Source organism: Anser anser (assembly GCF_964211835.1).
Source record: "Anser anser genome assembly, chromosome: W".
Lineage (NCBI taxonomy): Eukaryota > Metazoa > Chordata > Aves > Anseriformes > Anatidae > Anser > Anser anser.
Genome location: NC_139731.1, coordinates 15,855,880 through 15,880,836, shown reverse-complemented (window position 1 = coordinate 15,880,836; position 24,957 = coordinate 15,855,880). Strand labels below are relative to the sequence as shown.

The 24,957-nt window shown below is 52.3% G+C and overlaps 1 protein-coding gene across 39 annotated transcripts in view; it reads left to right on the top strand.

Moving 5' to 3' along the window:
- LOC310888599 (transcription factor 4) overlaps window positions 1-24,957 on the top strand; it is a 211,545-nt gene that overhangs the window by 153,909 nt on the left and 32,679 nt on the right. For 38 of the 39 annotated variants that reach the window (XM_083815444.1, XM_083815443.1, XM_083815446.1 and 35 more), the window contains 3 exons: window positions 14,931-15,036; window positions 17,186-17,319; window positions 20,646-20,778. In XM_083815444.1, coding sequence (XP_083671570.1) covers window positions 14,931-15,036; window positions 17,186-17,319; window positions 20,646-20,778 — 373 coding nt within the window. Of the gene's footprint in view, window positions 1-7,340; window positions 7,370-14,930; window positions 15,037-17,185; window positions 17,320-20,645; window positions 20,779-24,957 lie in introns of those variants that run through there. The other variant, XM_083815472.1, reaches the window with a different exon arrangement.

The window sequence follows — 24,957 nt, the reverse complement described above, 5'->3', positions numbered from 1 at the left end:
TCGCACGGCGCCGCGTTTGCAGCACGTCCTTGCGCGCTCGAATGAGCGGTTTTGGAATGCGGACAGCTGCGAGGCTCCAAGCGATCCCAGCTGCCGGGATGCAAAATTGATTTTCTGTATTAACACCTGAAAGAGAGAGCCGGCTAGCGCTGCGAGCTTCAGTAAGGCAAGGCACGGCAGCGTGGGGCGCCTGCCTGCCTGCGGCAATCCCCGGCAGCATCACACGGCCGGGGTCCGTGTGCCAACCGGGGACACCCCGCAGGAGAGTGCCTCCCAGTGCCTCCCAGTGCCTCCCAGTGCCCCCCAGTGCCTCCCAGTGCCGGCAGCCGCCACGGTTGGAGCTCAGCCACTGGACACAGCAGTTCTTTCCCACCGTCCCGGCCTGTACGTGAAGGCTGGCTCTGGGATGAAGCTCACCGTCCCCTATTTTTTATCAGGAATAATAACAACAACAAACGGCGCGCACGTTTTTGGTTCGGCTTCCTAAGCGAGCGCTTTACGAACCGCTCGCCATTTCTGAACTTGAACACACGTTGTTTGCGGCGCTTCGTTAGGATACAGTGCTTCGGTGCTAATCGGCTTCCAACGGGGAGCGGTCTGGGGGAGTCTCGGTCCCTCCAGCTCCCAGCCCCTCGCCGTGTCCAGCTCGGGGGCAGCTTTGTGTCTTCTTGCCCCGAGTGCCGACAGCGGGCGGCTGCGGCCTGCAGCCCTCCTCCTGGCTAAAGATGCGCCGTGTCCCGCACCTCTTGTTTTTTATCATTGCTATTTTGGTTTTTTTTCCACGTTCTGCCCCTTCTCGCCCCGGCAGCACGTGTCGGGGGGCCACTCGGCTCAGGAAGGCGCTGGGGGCTGTCGCCATCCCACAGCTCCAGGCTCATCAGGAGCTGGTGTTGAGGACGTTTTTACGGATGGTCATCTCTCTCTCCAGCATGGAGAAGAGACAAATATCCCAGCCTGCTCCCGGGGAGCGCCGTCCCCCCACAAACGCGCCTGTGAGCGTGGTGCCAGCACACATCTGTGTCGTGGAGAGGGGCCGCTGGCTCTGCCAAAGCCAAGAGAGGGCACCTTGTAGGGGAAAACAGAATTACCCATGCAGAGACAGCCCCGGACTGATCACTGCTGGCAGAAGCCTGTTTCTGATAATCCCTCTCGCTGCCTGAGCCACACACGCAGATCTGTGGAAGTCGGCATGCAAAATAAGTTCGGCTGCTCTGATTGCACGCAGAGATCTGCCAAAATCTTGAGGTCGCAGTTGTACGTCTTCAAAAGCTCGAGACTGAGGCCTTTAATTTGGTATGCCATTAACTCATAGGATGGTAATTTGCTGTCGGTGTCTCAGTGCCTTATTTATAGCTTTACCCCTATTTCAGAGCAACTTTTACTGAGCTAGGAAAAAAAGAAGAAGAGAAGAAAGACCCAGTGGAGAAACTCCAGGCACATGCAGCCACCCTCGCTGTGCCGTGTGGCCCCCTATTCCACCCCAGGGGCGATCGCGGTGCTTTTAGGGCCGTGGGGCAGCAGCCGGGGCTCACGAGTAGGCCTCAGAGCCCTCGGAGCACTGCTAGGCCCTGCTGTGGGGTGCCTGGGCCCGGTCGGGGAGCTGAATGCCGTGAGGGGACGGTGGCGGCGGGGCTCCTGCCTCGGCCTGGGCCACCTGGACGGCCGGTGTGGCTACGGGCCTGCGCTCCGTGACACCGGGCCCAGCCTCACGGCCAGGCCACCCGCTGCGGTGCTGGGAGGCACCGGGTGCCTCTGTCGAGCTGCCGCGTACAGAAAAGGGAACTGTGGGGTTTTTTTTTTTGGTGGTTTTGTTTTGAATCTTCGTTAGCACCGAGCGGGATCTCGTCAGCACGCGCACGCCTGCGGTGGCGTCACTGGAGGCGTTCGTGTGCTTCCCTTGGCCTGCTAAAGCTCCTGCTGGAGGAGACCCCAGGGCTCTTACCTGCTAAAAAATAACGTGACGCGTAAACACACACCTGCACGTGTGTGTGTGTGCTGTGTTTGCGACTATCAGCACGAAGGTGGGAGCGTTTTCAGGTTGGAAACCTTTACTTCGGTTCCTTTAGCGTTTACTTCAGAACCACTGTACGGTTTCACGACTTGGTGTCCTCTGTGTCAGAGTGAAGTGCCCAGCCACAGAAACACCCTGTAACCTTGCGCAGAGTTAGCTGGAGGTGGTAGGGTGCCGTAGGCCATTAAGGCAAGCCCCCACCGCAGGGATGAGTAGCACCAGGCGCCCTAAAGCAGCGGGGATTTACCCCGCTCCCTGCCGCATGGGCTCCCCGGGTGCAGCCTGCGCCGCCCTGAGGCCTGGTCCTGAGGAGGCTGTGCCCTTGGGGGCAGCAGGTCACCCTGCCAGGGGCTGGAGGACCCCCGAGCCCTGCATTATTTTTACTTTTTGCTAGCGTACCAGGCGTTCTAGTAGCAACGCAGAGCTAACTTTTTACAGGCGACGCACGAAAGAAATAGTTGAGTGACTTCCGTTCTTCCTGATAGCTCTGAAAAGGAGACGCAGCAATGTTCGGCTTTATTTTTAAAACCCAATCTGGCAGCTGTAGCCCTGCAACGGGTGCAGACCCCCGGCTTTGCCCCCTTCTCTGCACCCCAAGCGAGGCTTTCAAGGTTCCTCCCAGCGCCGGCTGCGGCGGCGGCGATGTCCTTCAGGCTGATGACGCCCGTTTGCTAATAGGTAGGGAGTAATTGGCTTTCTGAACAGCTCCTTTCCACTCGCAGTAGAGACACGTTTTTTTGAAATATTGCTGTGTCAGAGTACAAAGTCTGGTTCATAACCGTATTTACTTGGAGATACTGATTACTACGGCTAATGACTGCTTTATGAGAACAGGAATACCTTTGGCTTGGCCTGTGGCTCTCAACTAACAAGCTAATCTTTCAGCGCTACTGGCAGCCGCGCATTCAGCTGCCTCTTGTAATTTTTAGTTCCTACAGTCGTATTTGCATAAAGGCGTTGGTATTTTTTAAAATCGCGTCTTGTACCTATCTTGTTTATCAGCCCCAGTGAGTGCAGTCTTTTCAGACCCTCTTTTCTTGGGGAGACTGGGCATCGGGAGATAACGGTGTCGCAAAGTGGCAGATGCTTTATCCTTGAGCTCATGGTGGTGTGCACAAACCATCGTTTTTTCCTTGCAATAATTATGGTGTTAAGAGGCATTTTGTGTTGTGCGCTCGCTTTCAGCTTGCACCACGTTTGGTTCCTGTTATGCAAATACCGCTTTAAACTTAGAAATGCCAATTTGCATTAATATTTTGGTTTCATATAGCTAGCTATTGCATTGCAAAAACAAGTGCATTTTAATGAGCATTTGGCAGAATGTTAAAAAAAGATATGGTACTCATTAAATTCTATTATATGAAATGCAGTAGTTTGTTGCCAAAAATCATTAGGATAAAATATAATGCAAGTTAAGGCCGCGAGTGTAGCCCTCATCAAAGAGAGCTGCGACGCTGTGGAGCTGCAGAGCCGCCGTGCTGCTCGCTGCATCGTGCAAACTTCTCCGTGAGCGGGGGACAGGAACGCCGAGAACTTTTTGCCTTCCTTCAAACCTGCTCGACCGTCCCGGTGCCATCTCCCAGCCTTCCCGTTCCTGACCTTGCTGCTCGAAGCAAGCTAACGTTGGCGTCTGTTCGCTCCCTCTGATTTATCTGATCCGGCAGACTCTTAAAAGACATAAGCACCAAATTGAACACCGGTATTTCATTCCCTAATGCGTTCCCAGAGCCTAATTCCGCAGCAGACTTTTCGTTAGGCGTAGGTTTCCTTTGGCGTGCTCCGACCAGAGGCGTGTGTGACTACAGTGCTTTGTCGTGGCGAGGACGGGCGCTCCCCATCGCACGTCGCCGCCCGCGTGGGACCCTTTCGCGGAGGCTTTTCTCGCAGGTGCTCCAAACCACGGCCGCGGCGTGTGCGCGTAGAGAAGCGCGCATCCCCAGAACGCGTCGCCGGGTGGTTCCACGGCGGCTCTCCCTCTCCCGGCCCCGCGGTGCCAAGCAGCTGCGAGCCGCTGCATTTTCCGCCTCCTCGCTCAGCGGGGACCCGCGCGAGAGCCCGGGCGGCCCCGCGAGCCCGAGCCCGCTGGCAGCCTGCTCCTCGCCGCGTGGGAACGCCGCCGTCTGTGGGACGGCTTCGCCCTGCGAGGGAAGAATGCTCGCTGGCAGAGCCAGCCCTCCTCCGACACTTCTTTTTAGTTTTTTGTTTTTTTTTTTTCTTTTGCTGCTCAAAAAAAAAATGTTGTTGGCATATTGATACTGGAAATGCTTCCAAGGCTGATACTCGAGAAACTGCTTTTCCGCGAGCTGGCTGAAGGAGGACGAGGACAGGGTTAAAGGAATTCTTTTCTTCGTCACTCAGAAGTGATAGAGACTTTTCTTTGACTAATGTAGCTTAATTAGTGGTCAATTAAAACTGAACATTGTTGAATTGAAGTTCTTTGATCAAAATCCTTGGCATGGTCTCCCTTTCTTTAACTAGCCACCATCTTGAATTCATTTGGAATCAGTAGTGTAAACAAGTTTAAAACTGGTTCTTTTATAAGAAGTCAGCAGGCTTGTATAGCTGTGGTTTCTTTCTTTTCCTTTTTTTTTTTTTTTTTTTAACTTCTGTAGGCGGCAATTCAAAGCGGTGCTAAATGAAAACAGTGCTACACCCTGAAAAGTGCTTTTTTTTTTTTTTAAAAAAAAAAAAAAGGTCGCATTAATTAATCGGAACAGAGCGGTTCTTCCTTTTTCCAGTTCTTGCCATAATCTGTATTTTCTCTCGAGTGAATAATTCCGTTATTATCCGAAATTTATCTCGTCCCGTAATTGGGCAGCGGTTGTTCAGAGCGTGTTCGGGGCCTTCACGGCCGGCAAGCAGGCGAAAACAAAATTGGCAGGGAGAGGAACACGCTTTCAAAAACTGCCCAGGCTCTGGAGTTTAATTAGAAAAGCGCAGCTCCGACTCCTGGTGATCTCGGACGGTCAGGACTTGACGGGGGATGTGGTGCGCCGCTGGTAAATTTTAGCTGAGGGGTTGTTTTGGGAATTACGTCCCGGAGGGTTTCTGGCAAGCGAACGTGGCGTTCGCCGTTCACGTGGTGGTGATAACGTGTCCCGTAAACTGTTTGGGGTTAAATCGTCATTATTTGAAAACGGGGGAGGTGTTTGTTCTTTGGATATTTGTAACTTCCCGGCACTTGGGTGGGGTTTTCTCTCCGCTCAGGTTGTCCGAGCTACCTGGAGCCCTCGGCGCGAGTCCCAGCGCGCGGCGCCGCTCGCGCCCGTGCTCCCCGCTTCTGCCGCCGGTGCCGGGGCTGTTCTGCGTGCCTGATTCGTGCGCGCAGTTACGGCCATTGCGTGTCCAGGCCGCGTACAAGGGGTTCCGGCCACGCGGAGCCGACCCAGGCGCAGGCCCGGGCGCTTCGTTTACATGCGCTCACGGTAATGGGGCAAACGCGGCTCCGAGCGCGCTTGAAAACCAGGCCCCGAGAGTACCCTTCATTCGGAGTGCTTGTTAAACACGAGCAAACCGCAGGCTTCGAGCACGGTTCCTTTGCTCCTTTTGAACCCGCCCGCGCTCACGCGGTGGAGTCGGATCGAGCCGAACCAAACCTGCCCGGGAGCCTTCGGTGCTTCCTGCAGGTACCCGCCGGCCTCGGGGGCTCCCGGGCGCTGCCGTGCTCGCCCTGTGCCGGTGCCCCCGGTCCCAGGAGGCTGAGCCTTGGGTGCAGCGCCTGGGGTCGGGCACGGGGTGGGCTTCGTAGCCCTCCCGATGCCTTCACCTCCCGTCTTCGGCCAGGACGGTTTTTTTTTCCGAACGGAGATCTCCCGCTGGAAATCACGCTAAAGAAGTCGCCCCAAACGACTCGTGTGTCTCCTGCCTCGCTCTGGGCTTTAATTGTAGGAGGGCCCGAGAGGAAATTGCTCTGCAGTGATGACACGAGCAGATTTCTTCCTTGCTTTGAATGATGGCGTTTTAAACTTTTAATCCCTTTCATCAAAAAAAAGAAAAAAGCTGGGTAAAAATCGGAGTCCTAAACAATAATTAAAATAAAATTTCCATCTCTTGACAGAGAGAGAAATTGTTTATAGTAAATGTGCCTTTCAGCCTTCCCTCATGCCTTCTCCCAAAAGGGCTGATTAGGATGTAATAATTGGGGATGATAGCAGGAGGAAGACGACAATTCCATTTAATTAAAGATAATTTATTTTACTTTAACTTGGTGATGTCCCACATGAATAAGAGTAGATTTAGCAGATAGATTTATTAATGGGTACTGACATCTCCGCTGACACAAAAAGCAAACATTTTCTTTCCTCATTGTTTTTATTGTGTCTCAGCACCTGAAGCTGCCGTCACCCCGTCCCCCTGCCATTCCCGGCGACGGAGGCGTTTCCGCAGAGGGCACCGCTCGTGAAACATCGCTCGGGGCCTCTCGGAGCCACGGGCTTTGGGTCAGGGCCCGCGCTTCGAGCAACCGAACCGTGGGGGCGCTGGGAGCTGCCCCGTGGGCGTGCAGCACGTGGCTGGCAGGGTTTCTGCGGGGCTTCGGGCAAACGGACAGCATCCGCTTCGTGACTGTCAGCCCCAAGTTACGGGATCGTGTTGGGCAAGGTCGATACTGGCCAAGGACAATATTGGCCAAGGCAAACTCTTTGCTTGCTTGAGATTTGAGAGGAGAATATGGGCAGACGTCTGGCGCGTTCCCCGTCTCCGCGCGGGTTTGTAAGCAGAGCGTCGAAAATTTTCAAAAGAAGAAAGGGCAAAAAAGCACAAAATGGCTCTCGGTAAAACCGGGGGAGAAAAGGAAGTTACAAAGCAGATCCCGAAAAGAGGGAAAACGCGTGGAACGGTCCCTTTCTCTGCCTCTTCTGGGAAGTCCTTCACTTAAAAAAAAAAGAAAAAAAGAAGCTTGAAACCACGCTATCTTCTATTAAATGTGAATTAGAATTCACATCTGAAAACTCGCCCTGGAGCCCGGCCAAGTGGCACCTTTGTTCTTTTCATCATCACTTTTATTTCTCTTTTCCCACTTTTTTTGCTCTGCTCGCTCTTTATTGCCTTTTTTTTTTTTTTTTTTTTTTTTTTTGAGGTCTGGTTCTGACTCGCTGCCTATCGGCAACTGCCGGAGCTGTGGGAGCTGCAGGATGTCAGCTCCGTTCTCTGACTCTGTCACATCTTTCCTCCCCAGTCACACCCCTGGTTCTTTGTCCTCTCTTCCTGCCTACTCCCTCTCTGCTTTGCTCTTTTCGCCTCTCCCCCTGGACATGTCTCCTGCTCCTCTCCGGTGACTTCTCCGTCCTCAGGACCGTCCCCGAGCCCTGCCACGGCCAGGGCACTCGAAGGGCTGCGTGTAGGTCTTGCCTCCGCCAGGTAAGGTGCCCACCCCCGTCCCTTGGCTCCTGAGAAGCAGCTCCTCGTCAGCCGTCACAGACTCGGTGTCTCTGCAGCCTGTCATTTCCTCTTTTCTCGTTTCTCAGCCTCTTGTATCTTCTGTCCTGGCGCTGCTTGCCTGCCTTCAGAGCGTTGGCTCCGGATGTCCCAGGGCTGATGGCAGCGGGTGATGGCCCGCGGAGGTGCCGCCAGGGTCGGGCTGAAGCCTGGGGAGCCCTCGGAGCACGGCTCCGGATCCGAAACCCTCCCGTGGCCACCTCCCCGCCACCCGGCACAGGCTGATCCTCGCGTGGTCGCATCCCTGTCACCTGGTGGCTGTCAGTACGAAGGAAAAGCAAAGCCCGATGGCAAGGACGCGTCCAGCTCCCTCGTCGTTTAGCCGTCCCGAAGGCCTCGTGTGTGGCGCTGCTGCTCGGTTCTGCCCGTGCTGGCTGCTCCCAGCGCCGGCGGTGCCAGGGGTCCCGGGCCTCCCCTTTGCTTTGCCCCTGCTGCAGCCCCCCCGTAGGAGCATCCAGGTCTTGTGCCGTGCCCGTCTCCGTGGCACATCCCTACCAAGTTCTTGAATTCCCCTCTCTACAAATTGTTCTCTTTTCCTTTCTGCTTTGCTTTCCCATCTCTTTGTTCCCCACCCCTGGGACTTCCTCTGCAGTATTTGGTCACCTCTCACTCTCGCGACCTTCTCTTCCGTGTCCTCCCCCTGTCCCTCTTGCCTTTCTTCCTTGTCTTTTCCCTGACGCCTGTTAGAAGCCGCTGCGTCTTGGCTGGACCGCTTGGTGGGCTCTGCCTCCCGCTCGGGCCGGGCCGGCTGCACGGCGCAGACAGAACCGAGTCGGAACAGAAAACCTCCGGGTCCCTTCGTGTTGCTGTTGCTTTTTTAGAACGTGTATCGCTGCACGGGGATGACATCACGGTGCAGTTTTTCCCTTCGTTTAGCTGACCCCTTTTTAACTTTGGGCGTTCACAAGATGTAGAATTCAGCGGTCCCATCTGGAAGATATTTTAACCGAGCAGGATCTGTGGGCTTAGAGGATCGTATAGGGTGGGATAAGGAGAGGAGGGGAAAAAAAAAAGGACAGCTAACGTTCGGGGTACGCTGAGCGTAGGGCAGCTCGTTGTGTTGATGCTGGTTCCTGGGGGCGTTGGAGCAAAGAGTGCAGAGCAAGCGGTTTGCTCCAGATTTTGGCGTTTCGCCCCCAAACGAGCTGTGGTTTATCGGGCTGGCACTTCGCAGGAGCTGCCGAATGTCCATCAGCCTTCGCTGCGAGTTTCTCCTGGATCGAACCAAGGGAAACCCGGTGCCTTTGCTGCAGCGGGAGGAAACGGAGCCGCTTTGCACGCTCCGGGCCAGTCCCGTGCGAAATGTTTGCGCCCGCCCGGGGCGGCCAGCACCGCCGTGCGCGAACCGAACCACCGCTTCGGGGCCTCCGCCGAGAGGCCCTTCAGAGCGGGGGCTCCTCCAGCGAGGTCCTGGTGCATTTTTTACTAAACCCCGCAAATCTACCCTTGTAAAGCCCGCGGCTCGAGCTTTCCGCCCCCGCTGCGGGCAGGAGAGCCGTGCCGGTGGAAGGGCGAGGCGCGACGTGCCGCAGGGACAGCCGCTGCCGGGGCCGCGGGCGTGAACGGCCCCGCACCCGCGCCCGTCCTCGGCGGCACCGCGCGGCCCCGCCGTTAACCCCGGGCAACCTCTGGCCCCGGGGGCTCGCCGGCGGCGGCGGAGCGGCGCGGCGGTGCGCGGACAGGTGGCTCCCCGCGCCGCGTACACTTGTTTTTCCTGGTGCACCGTGCACTTAACGGCTCAGCGGGACCTGCAATTTCATACCTCTCCCGGGGCCGGGGGTTGCTTCGCATGTGCTTTGCTGTTCCGTGGCTCATCTGGTCTCAATTACCAGCTGATGGCAACGCCAGGCCCCGGGCCTTTGGCGTGTTTGTCCTGCGAGAAAGATCTGGAAGAGCCGACATCTGGTTTTGATTGCTGCAATTGCAGGTTGATAGAATAAACGCGGGGTGAGGTGGGTGGGTTTTCCTTCCGGCCCTTTCCACTCCAGGCTGGTAATGTGCTTCACTTGTGGAGCTGCTCTTTTCATCAGCGCGCGCCTCCCCCTCCGCCCCGCTCCCTCTTCCTCTCCCTCGCATCCCCGGCAGCAACATGTGGCCGAAATTAGGGACCTGCAAGCCCAACGGCGTCCCTTCTGCGGGAAACCTGGAGCAGGTCAGCCCGGGGAAAGGGCATCTGCTCCTCACACGTACTAAAAATCTGAATTAGCGTGTTGTTGGGTTTTTTAAAAAAACCTAAAAGCTGGGGAAATTCAACCCCGGCCTGGCAGAGCTGTTGCTGGTCCGGTGGCGGGGCTGGGAGGACAGAGGACGGCAGCCAAGGAGGGTGGCCCTCAAGTGATTAGAAAGGACAGAATGCTTTTTTTTCTTTTTTTTTTATTGAGTATTTGAAATTTTAGTGTTGCTGGTGAGAGCACTTCCCCTCTGAATGCTCGAGCAGGGGACGGTGCCACTGCCCGCTCGTCCCGGCCCCGTTTTTGGCCTCGCGGGGATCTCGAACTCACCGGTCAAGGAGACGGGAGCGGCACCGCCCGGCGGTGGCACCCCATGGGTGACAAACCGGGGCAACCTGTGGCCAAGAAAGCTTTCTTGTCCAAGACAGCACGTGGCAGCAGTCGGCCCTTGGCTCACGCTTCGCTTTGAGCCTCCCCAGCGTTACCTCAAGCCACCAAGCCAGAGGTGGATGCCACGAGGGGTTTTGCGAGGGACTCCTGCAAGGAGCCGCCTGGGCAGGTGCTGGCGTCGAGGAGCTTTTAACGTCTGCAGACGGATGAGTTGGTTCTCGTCGGAGATGTTTCCTTCTGTCGGGTACCCGTCGGAGTGGATCGCTCTGTATCCAGTGTTTTACAGCTCGCGCTTCGCGCCCGCGCCCTGCGTGCCCGGCACTCGAGGGCCTGAGAGGGGAGGAGAGCAGGGCCAAGATGGGAGAGGAGGAGAAGATCTCTCGCTTCGCCTTGCTCAGGCTCAGTTTCCAAACACCGGCAGCCGGGCGCCTGCGGACAGCTCGATGGAGAGCTGGGGAGGCGGCCGCCACAGCCACGCCGCGCTTCCTGGAGGCACCTCCCGGGACTCGGACGCGCCTCAGCAAGCCCTTTGGCACCGGCCAGAGCCCTTCGCTCAAAAGCCAGCGATGCTGCGACGTGTTATAGGCATTCCCAAGGCTGGTTGCTTGGTAGACCCTGGATTCCTGAGGTCTGAACGTGTCACCGTGGGCGGAGAGCAGCGCACGGCCAGGTCAGCAGCTCCGCGAGCTGGCGGCCGAGTCCCCAGTACTGGAAAACGGGGGATTTCTGAAGCCCGTTCTCAGGACAGCGAGCTTTCCAGAAGAATGAGAGAAGAAAAGGTGTTTGGAACTCGAAGGCAGACTCCCAAAACTGGAGACAATGTGATAATTTTTTCATCATGTCATATTACAGAATGGCTTGTTTTTCCCAGATCGTTATTCATCATCTCTTCAAACCTCCCAGCATGAGTCAGAGTGATTTTCTAAATTCAGGCTCTCTTTAAGAATATTAACATCTTTAAATCTATAATACGTTTTCTGTCAAATCAGAAAGTCACTCTTGTACACATCTCGTTACTCTCTCTTCTCGCAGGCAGCATATTTCCATTTCTACCAGTGCCATAAATTTAACCCATTTAACTTTCACTCTTCTGGATCAGGTTGTTGGGTGGTTTCCTTTATCAACGCTTATTCGTGAGAATTTATGCCTGTTTAGATGGGGTTACAGACACAATTCCTCTGTAAAATGGTCTGGCAAGCACTTATGGATAGGTTATTGATATGATAAAGTGATATCGTGGCTTTTTTAAACATTGCTTTGCAGAATAATGGCAAAAAGAGACGGGTCGGTCAGAATCTTATCGTTCATCCCGTTAATCGTTGCCTCCGCGCCATTTATTGCCCACTGAAAATGCTGCAGTCCCGATGATACAAAGGCAAATAAATCTGGAGACTTTGGTACAGTTCGGTACGAGAGGAATTTCCATGCGTGCTCTTAACCAAAGTCATGATAACTTGAGAATCCCACTGTGACAAAAATCTGAAAATAATGAATATTTATGTTGGAAGAGTGACACTTCTGCAGGAAATACGAGAGTTTTTTCAAAAGCTTCCTTACATCTCCTCAAATTCTTTCTTATGACTGAGCCTGTCACAGCAAAACGAGTTAATTTCCTTCAATCCAGTGGCTTTCTCTGTGTGAAAATTTAGCTATAAAGCAGCAGAGGAATAAATCAAGCGTCGGCTGTTAGCAAGGAAGAGTTACACCCAGCTACGTGACGTTTTGGGTGCTGGCATTTCTTTGGGCTATTTTCCGCGGCGTTTCACGACAGCCAGGCTCGGCCTGCCCTCCCCGTCTCTGTCGGACGGTTTCATTTCCTTCCCTTCATGGCCTCGCGCCCCGCCGCTGCCAAGGTTTTCATTCATCGCTTCTGCACGACTGCTCCGAGCGGCGCAGGGTCACCCGACGTGCTTGACCCAAGCTCGTAACGTAGGGAATTTAGCCAGCGAGCACCATGAAATAGGGACCGGTTTCCTTCACGTGGTGCACAGGTGGTTGTTCCACCTTCATAGCTCGCGCTCTGCAGGTCCTGAAGAAGGTCAACGTGCAAAGCCCAATTTCTGCCAGGGGAAGGGGCCTTGTCCTGGGGCGCTTCGTGTTCAACTGGAGTTGTATCTGAACGTCGTCGGCCTGTAGGAATATAGGGAAAAAACGGCGTTGGGTTGAGCCGAACGCATGTCGCCGTGAGCGGGTAGCTGGCTACGCGGAGCCTCCGAGGCTGAGCAGTGCCCTCCGGGTGTCCGAGCATCCGTTTAAATGAGACAGGCACTAGTGGGGAGCACCCTGCTTCTCTGCGGGGCCACCCGGAGCACGTCAGATGTGATCCAGTTCACTTCTGAGCCCCACTGCCGGGAGCACTGGGGTGGGCGACGTGGGGCACAGGAGGGAGAGCGCCAGGCAGGAGAGGAAGAAGAGGTGGCGGTCACCCTTAAAATAGCAGGAGCTCCGTGTATCTGTAATCAGAAGGGATGCAGGAGGGTTTTCCTCGTCCATCTCTCCTCAGCCCCGTGCCCCTCCTGTTTTTCCCAGGTGAGAGCTGTGGCCGTGGCACTGCGGCCGTGCTGCCTCGCTGCTGAGGTCTAATGAGCGAAAAGGAGGAGGGCCGAAAGCTCACGTGGCTTTTTAAACTCAGAAACATGAAAATACTTCCTCTGGACTACTTTCCTTTCTCTCAGCAGCCTGCATCAGACTTCATGCATGCCTCGTAAGCTGCAGCACAACCGTTAGGGGAAAGCAATGACTTCTCTCCCAGGGGGAAAGCAGCGTGGCCCGGGGACAGGCCCGGGCTGCTGGACGGATCAGGAGAGAGCAGGACAGCAAAACTGCTGCGGGTTAAACGCAGCGGCGCGGTGAAGCTGCTGTTAGAGCTAACCATCATACCTCTTCAAGGCACGGCAGCGTAGTACATCAGCTTTGCCATCAGCATGCACGCCGCTTTGTTCGAAAGCCCGAGAAGTGCCTGACGCGTGTTTGATTAAAGCGTCAGCACAGCGCCTCTGATGTCGCTCCTGCTGCTGACCTGTGCTGCTTTCCTCCCCTGGTTACCCCAGGTACACCGAAGCATGACGCCCATTTTCTTTGTGCCCATCCGGAAAGATTTTACCACCAAACGGGCACTCGGGTACCTCTGCGACGAGCTCCCCCGCTCCGTGATGGCTGGGGGCCGTGTGCCGGAGCAGCGCCTAGGAGGAAGGCAGCGCTAGAGGTGGCACCGTGGGCTCACAGCTGGTGAGAGGGGGACCCCGGGGCTTGCAGGCGCGTACGCTCGTGTGCCTGTGCCTTCGGTCCAGCTGAACGCTGAGAGAAAAGCAGAAAGTTCACTGTGGCCTTGGCTGCTACTGCGCTACCTCAGCTCCCCCTGCGTGGGCAGCTCTTGGTGCCGCACGTCAGGGCCGCGGCTTCTGAGGAGGGCTTGCTGTGGGGCCCCCGAGCCACCGTTGCCCAGGGTTGAGCCCTTTGGCCCTGCCTTACCAAAGGCTCTCCCTTCGGCTCCAGTTTCTCCGGGTACGGGGCTGCTGCTGGCGCTGCCCCGTGCGGATCACGTTGCGGGCAGGGCGGCGCTTCAGGCCCCGGCCTGCACCCGGGGGCACGGGTGGCACCGCCCGAGGGATGCCGGCAAGTGGCTCCGCGTCCCGCAGCCCTTCTGCTCGCCCCTTCTTAAAACCCTCTCTTGATTTTACAACGAGGGGATCCCTTTAATCCCCGCCGCGGCGGCTGCGAGGTGCGGGCCGGGGGGCGCCGGGCTGCTCGGGCGCCGCGTGCGGCTGCGCTTCGCTGCTGGATTTTCTCTTCCCGTTCGCCGTGACCTGCGAACGTCGGCGTAGGCGCTCTGCCAATTTTGTGATCTGCTGCCTGCTTCAAAATGGAGGCAGGAAGGTATCCATTTTCATCAAGGAGATGACAGTGCTTCAGTCTTCCTGACCATCTGGAGAGAGGCACCTCCAGCGCAGGAACAAAACGCAGAGGAATATCGAGAGCTATAGGGAGAGGGGGTGGAGAGGGAATGAACCACGCTCTAAATAATGAATTACACTTAGCAGCCTGGACCAGCTTTTGCTTTTTCGTGTGTGTGCTTTTTTTGTGTGTGTGTTGTTTCGTTCTGTATTTTTTTATTATTATTATTATTTTTTATTTTTTTTAAATGCCGTCCTGGTTGAACTAGACACGAGCAAGAAACACAGCAGATATGTTATAAAAGGCAAGTCACAGAAACCTCCGGTGTATTAGGAAACAAATGCAAGTAAATTAGTCTTTTGGCACATGTACCGAGTTTATTGCACACACAAATACACTAAGTCCTAGGGAAGGAGGAGTTTTCCCCCCGATGTGTACACATGCTGTGTTGGTGGTCTTGTGTCAGTCCAGGTTTCGAGCAGTCCTTTCAAGCTTCTCTGGAAGGGGCTGGGTCCATGGGAATTTAATATCCCAAGATGTGTTTGTAATTTTCGGTGTTCTTGATAATGCTGCTCTTCAAATCGTCGTTTTCTTTTTCTTTTTTTTTTTTTATTTTGGGAAATAAAGTATTTCACTTGCTTGCACTGCTTTCCTTTTTGTTTTTACATGTGTTAAGTCCGTACGCTTTCAGATGAGAAAATCGCTATTGTTTCAAGTCCTTGTTTATTTTAAGCTCCTCAGTGCTCTAGGAAGAACATATGTACATCTGCTTATTCATTTTATTTACAGAAATAAATAGTTTGACAAATACCTTGCAAATATCCTTGTTTAAAACTGGAAAATGTCAGGCTGGAGTTTTCTTTTGAAGCTTCAAATTTATTTCCCAGTCACACATATACGGAGGGTTTTGTGTTCCGAGAGAAGAATTATGTGGTGTTGCGAACTGATTTATACTGAGCAAGGTAAAAACTCAATATTTCTTTCCTGCTTCCTGCTAAAGGCACACTAAATTAGTCTTTTTTCCTTAGGTTTATGCCCCGTCAGCAAGCACTGCCGACTACAATAGGGATTCACCAGGTTATCCATCCTCAAAACCAGCAGCCAGCACTTTTCCTAGCTCCTTCTTCATGCAAGGTAAGATGCCGCTTTCAGAAGGCGAGCTGTTTTGCATATATTTGCCGTGTTTGTATTTTGGCTCGTGTGTAGTCGAGACACGCTGCAATATCATCCTGTGGGCTGTAGCATTACCATGAAAATGAAGGCCTGGAAGTCTTCGTTTGGCCATTATGCCCCTGAACGTCTCGTTCTGATCCCGCAGTGAAACGGCAGAATGAATAACTCGCCAGCTTCTTAGCACCTGAGTTTCTCGAAGTGTTTTTTTTCCGGCAGTGCATGTGCACATCTCTTACGCGCGTACTAAACGCACACAAATTTGGGCATGTACTTTGTGCATCGCTGTTTTGAAGTTAATGAGGAGGATTTTTGTCTTATGTAAAGTATGTAGCGCTACAAGTGCGTCTGTTTGCGTGCGTGTGGAATTAGAGCAACCTTCGTGAAGTGATGCGGTTTCTCTCGTTTGAGGCCGGGTTAATAGTTCTCACGTATTCACTGTTACCGTGTTGCCTTTCTCGCTGCGATTACCTGCAAGTTCGATGAATTTCCCTATAACTTAATAAATAAAATTCTTAGGGTTTGGAAAGATCTGCACACAGTTAGGGTACTACTCATCTTTTGCCACATCTAGGGCAGAGTAACTTGCTTTTAAATGCTTCCGCATAGACTCTGATTTTGGCTCTGCAGAGGACAAGTCAATCTGTTTAATTCAGTAGGACCGCTGGGCTGAAGTACTTGCAGGGCACGGGGTTAGGTTTTGCTGCCCCTATATATACTTCCTAGTTTCTACCCCCACAAAAAAGTCCCTTTTGAGTCGAAAAAGGGATTTTTTTATGGGACCCAGTTGAAGGTTCTGGGTGCTGCTCAGTGTCTCCAGGCCTCTGCTGGGACTCTTCCCATCCCTGGGGTTCCCGTGACGGGCAATGAGGATGGGAGGGATGAGGATGGCAGCAGAAGCACTGCCCCTTTCGTCACCTCCTTTGGTGCAGAGATCTCCATCCAGACCGGTCCCCGAGCCGGGAAGGGTGGGCGGTGGCTGAAAAGAAAATGGTGCTCCTGGCTTCAGCGTCAGCAAATACTGCCTAGAGAGCACCGGGAAGCTCCTACAGAGCTATAAAAGCTGGAGGTTAATAGGGTTCTAGTGCCATCAAATATTTACCCTTTGTAGTGCGTAGCCATTCTGCCTTTTTAAATGATACCTTCTCTCAGATTTGCATGGAAGACATAAATCTCCGTTAAGTGACTGTTCAAACAGCTAGGGGAAGGTGATGCTAGAAGTGCCGCTGTTGCCTGGGTGTTTGAAGTGTATAAATAAGGCAGGGTTGTAGGTGAGACATCATAATTTTTTATTAGACCAACTCCTGGAGTTTGAAAGAGCAGGCAACTTCTCCAGCCCACGTGCCTGTCTTTGAGGTCTGCTGCTCGTTAGGGCAAAGTTATCTTTTTTTTTTTTTTCTTTTTTTTTTTTTTAAGGCTTTGGCATTCCTCCAGTGGAAAATAATTTTCGTTGCGTTATTGTAATTCCATTTCAGCACGTCTAGTTAAAGGCAAAGCGTGCAGCTTGCGCTTCCCTTTGATAAAATTTGGGGAGCCCTTTTTGTAAGCTTTGGTGCGCGTTGCACCTTGGCAGCGAACTCGGCTGTGCAGTGCTCGGTCTGGGCAGAAACAGAAAGTGGAGGAACAACGCGAGTGGTGCTACTCTCTCTGTTAAACAAACAAACAAGAAACAACGACAAAACCGAACAACTCAGACAGCTTTCTGGGTGTGGAAACATTCAGAGTTCGGGATATATCCCAGCATTTATCGAGCCGAGGCTTCTCCAAAGCTCGTTAGCCCATCCTGACCGTGTAGGCTTCTGAGCGTTTCATTTCAAAGTTCGGACTCCTGGCTGATGGAGCTGGTTACAAGTGAGTTTGTGCGCTCAGGCTTATGATGCAGTGCAGGAATAAAGCTGCAGGGAGCTTGCAGGCAGAAGTTCTGCCACCGAGGTGAGGTGTTTGGGGATGACACCGTTACTGCTGCTCAGCTCCGCTGTATTTTCTCAGTATGCCTTTGTGCCAAAGCCACGTAGGCGCGTAACCCCCTTAGAGCCTGCAGCAGGACACAACGGGAGCTTTCGGAGGATTTCCAGCCTTGGGACAGCCGCGTCTGTGCCCTCCTCTCTTGCAGATGGCCATCACAGCAGCGACCCGTGGAGCTCCTCCAGCGGGATGAACCAGCCCGGCTACGGGGGCATGCTGGGCAACTCTTCTCACCTCCCCCAGTCCAGCAGCTACTGCAGCCTGCACCCCCACGACCGCTTGGTAAGGGGCAGGGGCACGGGGCCGGGGGGGCAGCGGGGTGGGCAGCGCGGCCTGGGCACCCACCGCAGCGCGGGCACGTCCTCAGGGTGTGCCGCTGAGAGGGCTCTGCAAAAACAGCCTGGAAACATCGCAAAAAAAGCCCCAAGCATTATATTTAGGCACTTCTGGGGGAAGTAAGGGTTTACGCTGAGCCGTAAAACAACTCGGGGAGCCCTCGGGAATGGAAGCGGCCACGTGCGCCCAGGCATCGTCGTGGTGATGAGCTCCTTCGCGTGGTTTTCGCAGCCTGTACTGTACCCGTTTCCACTGGCAGTCCCGACGTGTCACAGCCCCTGTACCCGTCCCAACCTCTCCTCGTGTAACCGGGAAGTGAAAAGAGCAGAAAAAGCCGCTGCGTGGGCTGGTGCTGAGCCCACAGCGCGAGGCGGGGCGGCCTGGCCTTTGATTTCTGGCAGCCGCCGTCCTTCGCTGGTCCCAGGTAGCCATCTAGCATACATTTGCTGTTTTCAAAAAGGGATTTTTTTTCATTTTCTCTGGTACATCCTGATCTCTCACACGAGGAAGTTGCTGGGACTGATTCCATCTATTGTATTGGAATAGAACAAAATTGGAATTAAATCTGATTTGAGTGCAGCTTAGTGGATATTCTCCTAATATCGCGGCTGAATTGGATATGTGGAAATGACACTGGGTTGCATCAATTCAGCCCTCCGCTTTGCTTTTGTTTTTAAGTAAAGGAGGAGATAAGCAAATGAACAGGCTGCTGAAGTGAAGCCCTTTTCCTCAAAATGCATGAAACATTAAGTTTTTCCGTTCTATACCTGTGCTTTTCACTCCTGAAGACCATTAAAAACGAAGAGCAGAGAGTACTGGTTTTAGGGGAGAAGTCTGTTGCCGTGAAGTCTAGGAGAAACATCGTCTGAGGAGTAGGGAGAAACAAACTTCACTGTTGCAAACTGAAAATTAATTTGCAAAACAAATCTTTAAAGTCTCACATTTAATGAGGTTAGCACACTGCTATGTAAAATTAATAGGAAGTCAAAAGCAAAAGGAATTGCCTCAAAAACTGCTTAATCATGTCCTTATAAAAAACGTAATTAAGGCACTAAGCAAACTTAATGTTGCTCTGAAGTGACAAGCATATATTACAAAAATTGAGCATAACTTTTAAAAGCCAATTTCATCTAATTTGGTATCTACGCTGGTACTCATCCATCAGAATTAGGTGGCTTTTCCATGGTACCAGCTCAGGATTCAGGTAGGAGAGCTGAGTGCCTTCGCTGGGCAAGTCTGCAAACGTTCTCGCATTTCTTTTGAGTTTTCTTTGATTCTGAATTTCTTGGTTTTGTAACGTGTAGGGGGGGTTACGAAGACTTAGAATATTTCTACAGTGTAAAATGAGAACAGATATTCCACCTGTAGTCCCCAAAATGTTTTTTTTTAAATAGGTACTATTATTTTTCCTAAATTTCAGAGACAGTGAGGACCCAGCTCTCTCACTGATGCCAGTCTGAGTTGCAGGTGCTCAGGGCTGGCAAAGCTCGTACTAATCATCCATTCTGGGCATCTGGACGGGCAGAATCTTCCATATTTTCAGTAGAATTGAGACAGAAGGAAGACTTTGGTAGTTTAAGTACACTTTGCATAATTTCTGGTGGGGGATCAGTGAGAGGTCAGCAGTTTCACTCTAAGAAAAACCCGGGGAGGAAATTTTGGATGATTTCAGTTCAGTTCCCTGCAAATGTCCTTAACTTCTCGGTGACCTGTAGAGAAACTGCACGTAGCGAAAAGAAGAAAGAAAAGCTGTTATTATTCTTATTTTCTCAGCCATATCAGTGATTTTCTAAATAGATGCTCTGAATACAGAGAAGAGTTCCTGGCTGAGCTATATTTGGATCCCACATTTTTCCTGAAATATTTAGCAGTAGCGGTTTGATGTCTTCCCCTGAGAAATGAGAGAATCACGCAGCAGCACTTCCCTGCGTGTCACGGAGCAGGAGTTCAGCAGGGGAGACGGAGTCACTGACGTTTAGGCTGTTGACCTAAGCAATCCTCGTTGACTCGTGCCTCCATCCTGGGACAAATTCCCTTCAGCTGTGCCAACGGGATTTGTGGCTGAAGTCCCGGAGTGGTTTACAAGCGAGCCTGAAAAAAAGCTTGAACACCTCATTCAGACTTCGGCCAGAGCTGATGCTATTTTTTTCCATAGATAAGAAAAATGGCATTGAGTTATATTATTTTAATTCTTTGAGAAAACTTCCAAATATTCGGTTGCTTGTTGCTTTGTTATGGGTAACCTGTAAAAGTAATTAAATAGTGCAAATGAAGGGAAAGATGCTTCTAGCCAGCTTACTGAGAACAACCTAAGGACACAGAGGGCATGAGGATTATCTTGTAGTGGCATCTGAATGCCTCGATTTTGGGCTAGGTCCTGTCATTTGTCTGCAGCCGCCTGTGTTGCCAGGGAGGCTTTGTGTCAGCCCCCAAAACCCGGAGGTCTTCTGCAGGACCTCTCTCTGCTGGGGGCATGGCTATGGTAAAGATAAAAGCCAGGCGTGTTGTAGGCCTTGTCTGCACCCAGGATCTCACACTGATTAAAAAAACAACTATTTAACAGTGACACACAGCGCGAGTGTAAGCTGGGGTTAGCGTAATGTGAATCCAGCAGAAGCGTAACCGCAGCTATGTTGTCTCACAGTAATGAAGGTTTGTGTTGATCCAGCCACACAGCTACCAAAGCCTTCCGTGTGTTGCCCAGACGCTTGTCCCGGGCTTGTTTGGAGAGTGTGATCCATCACATTTTTGGTCATCTGTCGCGCAGACACACTGCAGCAGGAGGGAGGACTGGCCCAGCCGATACCTGGTGTGCCAGCGTCTTTCCTCCTAGCAAGTTGTGTAGAACCAGGCCCGCATGCCTCGCAGTCGAATCTTGCTTTAAAGTTTGAAAGCAGTATGAGGTTTCTGCCTCTTCTCTTGGAAGACTTTTCCTCCAGCCCAGAGCTGTCCCTGTCAGAAAGCTTTGCTTGGGACATCACCTAAGCATTTTTTCCTTAATTTCTTCTCATCGCGTCTCTACAGTACCACCACCAGTTACGAACCCTCCTCTGTGGATATTTATGCGTGGCACATAGGTATGTGCTGCATCTTCTCCAGAAGCTGTCAAATTGAGGTAGAAAAACACGCTCCCCCTGTAGTCCCGTGGCTTTTCTTGGTTGGGTGAAGCACAGCAGCACCTGGAACTGGAGCAACACGAGTAGCCTGCTGCCCCTTATGTTCTCAGTACTTAAAATATTTCCCTTTTTTTTTAACTCCTTTTCTCGGCACAGAGCTACCCATCACACTCCTCAGCAGACATCAACTCCAGTCTTCCTCCGATGTCCACCTTCCACCGCAGCGGCACGAATCATTACAGCGCCTCGTCGTGCACGCCGCCTGCCAACGGGACCGACAGCATCATGGGTGAGTGCGGGCGGGCGCTCCGGCTGCTGCCCGGGGCTTCCCTGCTCTCTCCTGCCTCTGTTTTCTGCGCCAGGGCACTGTGCTAATGGCAGAGAGCCGAAGTCAAGATGGGGAAGTGTATTGGCATTGGGGAAGTGTATTGAGTTCAGTAGGCTCGGGGAAACAGCAGAATTTTCATGGAAATAAGTACATCCTAAATGACGTCGCCCTCCTTTGCGCATATATTTGAACACTGTTACTTTTTTTGGTGGAATAAGTAGAACTGCAGCCAAGTGTTTGCTTCAAAAATGGTACGGAAGATGGTATGTTACCCCCGGTGCCTGCTCTGGCTAGTTTTGAAGCCTGGCTTTAGTGTCCTTAGCGATCTAATTGCCTGCAGCACCTCGGGAGCACCTTGTGACACACCTTGTGTATCACAGCGGTCATCCCCTTCAGTGTTTTCCTGATTTCCCCGTGGTGTGGGGGACGTGGAGGTGGCAGCGTGTCCCTGCAGCGAGGAGAGCCTCCGCTGACATGGCTGATACTGTTCTGACACGCTCTGCAAATAAAGAGCGTGCATTTGTGTACTTTCTTAAATAGTTGGCAAATACCGGTGCAGACTTCAATACAGGAAATAAAAAATATTGCTTTGCCTGTATTTCAAAGAACAAATAAAGCTAATTAAATAATTGGTAAATAGGGAACACATCGCTGGACACATGTTTCGGATTACACACATGATTCTGTATTGAATGACTGGGAGCAGGACTAATGCAGCAAGAATGGAGGGTGGGTTCAAACATTAACACATGGGCATCATATTTTTCAAGGTCTCTGAACAAAGAAAAAACTAAATACAGTCTCTTCTTAATTTGTCACTGTCTGAGAAAAACGTATCCTGTTTCAGGATAGTGTTTCTGTGCTCAATCTTGCCATTCCATTGAGACGTCTTCCTTTACAATGTATTGCTGCTTCTGTGTGCACGACACGCAAAAATCACTCTCTCTTTCTCCCTCAAAAGAAGCCTAATAGAGTCAAACTTAATTCAGCCATTTTACAGCCATGATGCAGGCGCCTTACAGATAACATTTAGGGATGCAGAATTTTGCAGAGGGATGCAAACGGGCAGGAGTGAGAATCCTGTCTCCTGCCCATATGCCTCAGTGCCTGAATTTCCCATGGAAAAAAATTCCTCCAGACTTTCGTCTGGATTCCTCTCCTGAAAATCCAGCGTGCAAAGAAAAGCCAGAAGAGCTGCAATCCAAACGTGCAAATTGTTTCAGCAGTTGTAAATATTAATCAAGTAGTACTGGTGAGCCATGTCTGAGGGCAGCAAAAATATTTGACGGATCTGGATGCAAGTCCTGTCCTCCTCCCAAATCGGTGAACGTGCCCTGAAGGCTGTGTGCATGCTGTCCTTCCCCTGTGTGCCCTGATTTTCCTAGACAAGCAGCCTGGGCAGGATGACCACTGCATAACCCAGCAAAGGGACACAGCCACGGATGTCCTCTAAGTGTCCGGTCATCCGTGGGACACTCTGCAATGGCAGCGGGGCACAAACCACCACGAATAGGGCTTGGGTAGATGAGCTGCGTTCGCTGATGGTGGTGCAGCTTCAAAAGGCACCAGGGAGAAGGTTCTTTCACGAGGCTGCCCGATGGCATCGACAGAAAGCAGTGGTTAATTTTATGCAAAGTGTTGGCTTTTATTTTCAAAGGTCTGAAGCAGTGCAATGTTTAGGCAACCAGTTACTGAGCGAGGCTCGTACAGCGTATGCTAAAGGCGCTCCATCGTATCCATCTGATGCCCGTATTAATCCTGCTCGCTGCTTTCAGTTCTAATGACATGTTGTTTGTATGACATTATGCACTGTGACATGCAGCTTTTCCAGGAGAAACATTATGTGCATTTCCCCTTGAGGCACTGGTTTCACAGTAATTTTATTACTCTAGCAGTCACATAATACTGCGCTGTATATTTTACAAGAATGTTAAGCTTCCAGTTACACTAGGGTGGCGAACTGTCGCGCAGCGTAAGAAGGATATGACTTCTACCCAGCAATGTCAGTCCCCCATAATTTGGGAAGATCATCAGCTGTGAATACCAAGATGGTGCAAGTTTTTCCACTCTTCTTTACATAGAAGTATAATTTCCAGCCCTCTGTTTCAGAAAGCACTGTTCCATCGGAACAGCGTGAGTTTGTGCTAGAGCTGAACCTATAAAAAGTCTGGCTGGAATTCTCTCATGGAAGGCTGCAGCCTATCTGTTACACTAGATACTTTGCTCGATATAATTATCCTCGTTGAGATACAGATTCCTAGAAGTTTATTCAATAATCTAAGATTTACAATCCGAGTCCCACCAGAAAGATGGGAAAAGGCTGTACTTCATCATCCTGTCCGGTTGCCTTCCAGTGCGGAATTGTTCTTCGCAGAAACATGCTGAGAAAGTTTTAGGAGATTAAGTATAACAATAAACACGCTCTTCAGCGTCGTTAGAACCAATCCATCAAAGGTTGCAGTCTTTCACGATGTCTTCGGTACATTAATAGTTTGGTGAGTGGGGGAATAGCTCCCAAGGACCGGTGACAGCTCTTGCAATGCATTTTCAAGTCCTGCCGTGCAGTCCCGTTCCCAGGCTGTCTTTGTCTCCTGCATCGTGCCAAAATTTGCTGATGCCTTGTGTCAGTGGAGACCTGCACCCAGACCTGTCGTGTCAGAGGGGACATCCCCGCCTGGTTCTGCAGGCACCTGCTTAGGGACCTGTTGTTCCTGAAGCTCTCAACCTCCTGTGAACCTGCCAAAAGTGCCTGTGTGGCTTCCCATGCCTGCATTCTCACTGCCTGTGGTGTGGAGGCAAGCTTTACCTACCTGGATTAATTTGTTTCCCTAAAATTTTCACTGAGCGTTCCCTAGCTCTTCCCTCAAACCTTTGTCCCCCATTAATTGAAACCTTTCTGGAAGCCTGCATTTGGCAACTCCATCCCGTTACAGCCTGCCGCGGCGATGTTTTGGATAAACTGTGCCCTTCCAGTTCTGAGGGAGTTTCGTGGCATTCCTAGCACTAAGTCTCTCAGTGTTTTACATAAGAACTTGAAAACATCTGTCCTCGTTCAGACCAAAGCTGCTGTACACCATGGGCCTGTCTCCAGCAAGGACCCTTCCTTGGGAAGGGTATACAAGGAGGGAGTGAGCACGTGATACTTTCGCAGGCATTTCCAGCCAGAGCTGGGTGCTGTGCTGAGTATTTAGAAATCTGAAGCGTTTTTTTCCCCACGAAGTGTCCCAGCCCCTCGTGCAGCCCGTGTGAGCTCGGCACGGCCCCGCTCGGCCTGCTGCAGGACGAGGACCTGCCATGGCTTCGCACCAGCTCTGCCCGGCTCCCCTCATGAGCCCAGCTCCCCCGCGGGCACCGGCAGCCACCACCACTGCCCCAACCTGTTCATGCCACAGAACATTTTTAGGAATTTCAACCTTCTCAGCACCAGCTCAGCTGGGAGAGGTCCCCGGCACGGTGACGTGTGGTGGCTCAGCTCTCCTCCGCTTCCACTTTGACCCTGCTCCGTCCAGGCCTGACGTGGCCCCGCCACGTTCTCGTGTTGTCACAAGTACCAGATAGCCCTTCTTCCCTCCTCTTTGTGACTCTGTGGCCTGTCGTGCCCTGCCGTGGCTCTCGGAGAATCCACATTTATTGTGGGCATCCCCTGGAGGGACCGCCCCACCGCCCTGCTGTTCCCTAGGCCTTGAGGCTCATTCTCGGACTCCCCAAATCTTTGTTCCACAGCTGTGGGCTGGGTCCGTGGGGGCGACGTGACAGGTTTCTGCTTCGCCCCTGCTCTTTGCCCAGCGATTGCTGGCTGCTGGGCCTTCCTGGTGGGCAGCAAGGGGCTGCTTGATGGCCAGGCCAGGGTTTGAGCGAGTTACTCGTGTCCCTGCGGGTCTTCTCCTTCTGGAGCATGTTTGAGGGAACCAAGCACCCACCCATGTCCCTTCACAGCATAAGGCTTTTTTCCCCCCCGTACTTGTTACAAGACCTGTTCTTTGCAGGCGACATTTTCTTATTATCCCCAGTAGTACGTTCATCTTCAGGATCTCACCAAATGCCACAACCTCAGCCTATGTTAGTTTTTTTCCCCCAGGCCACATACGGGTGCGTTGAACAGTACAGATCTGCGCAATGGGGATTTGGGGGGGGATGTTC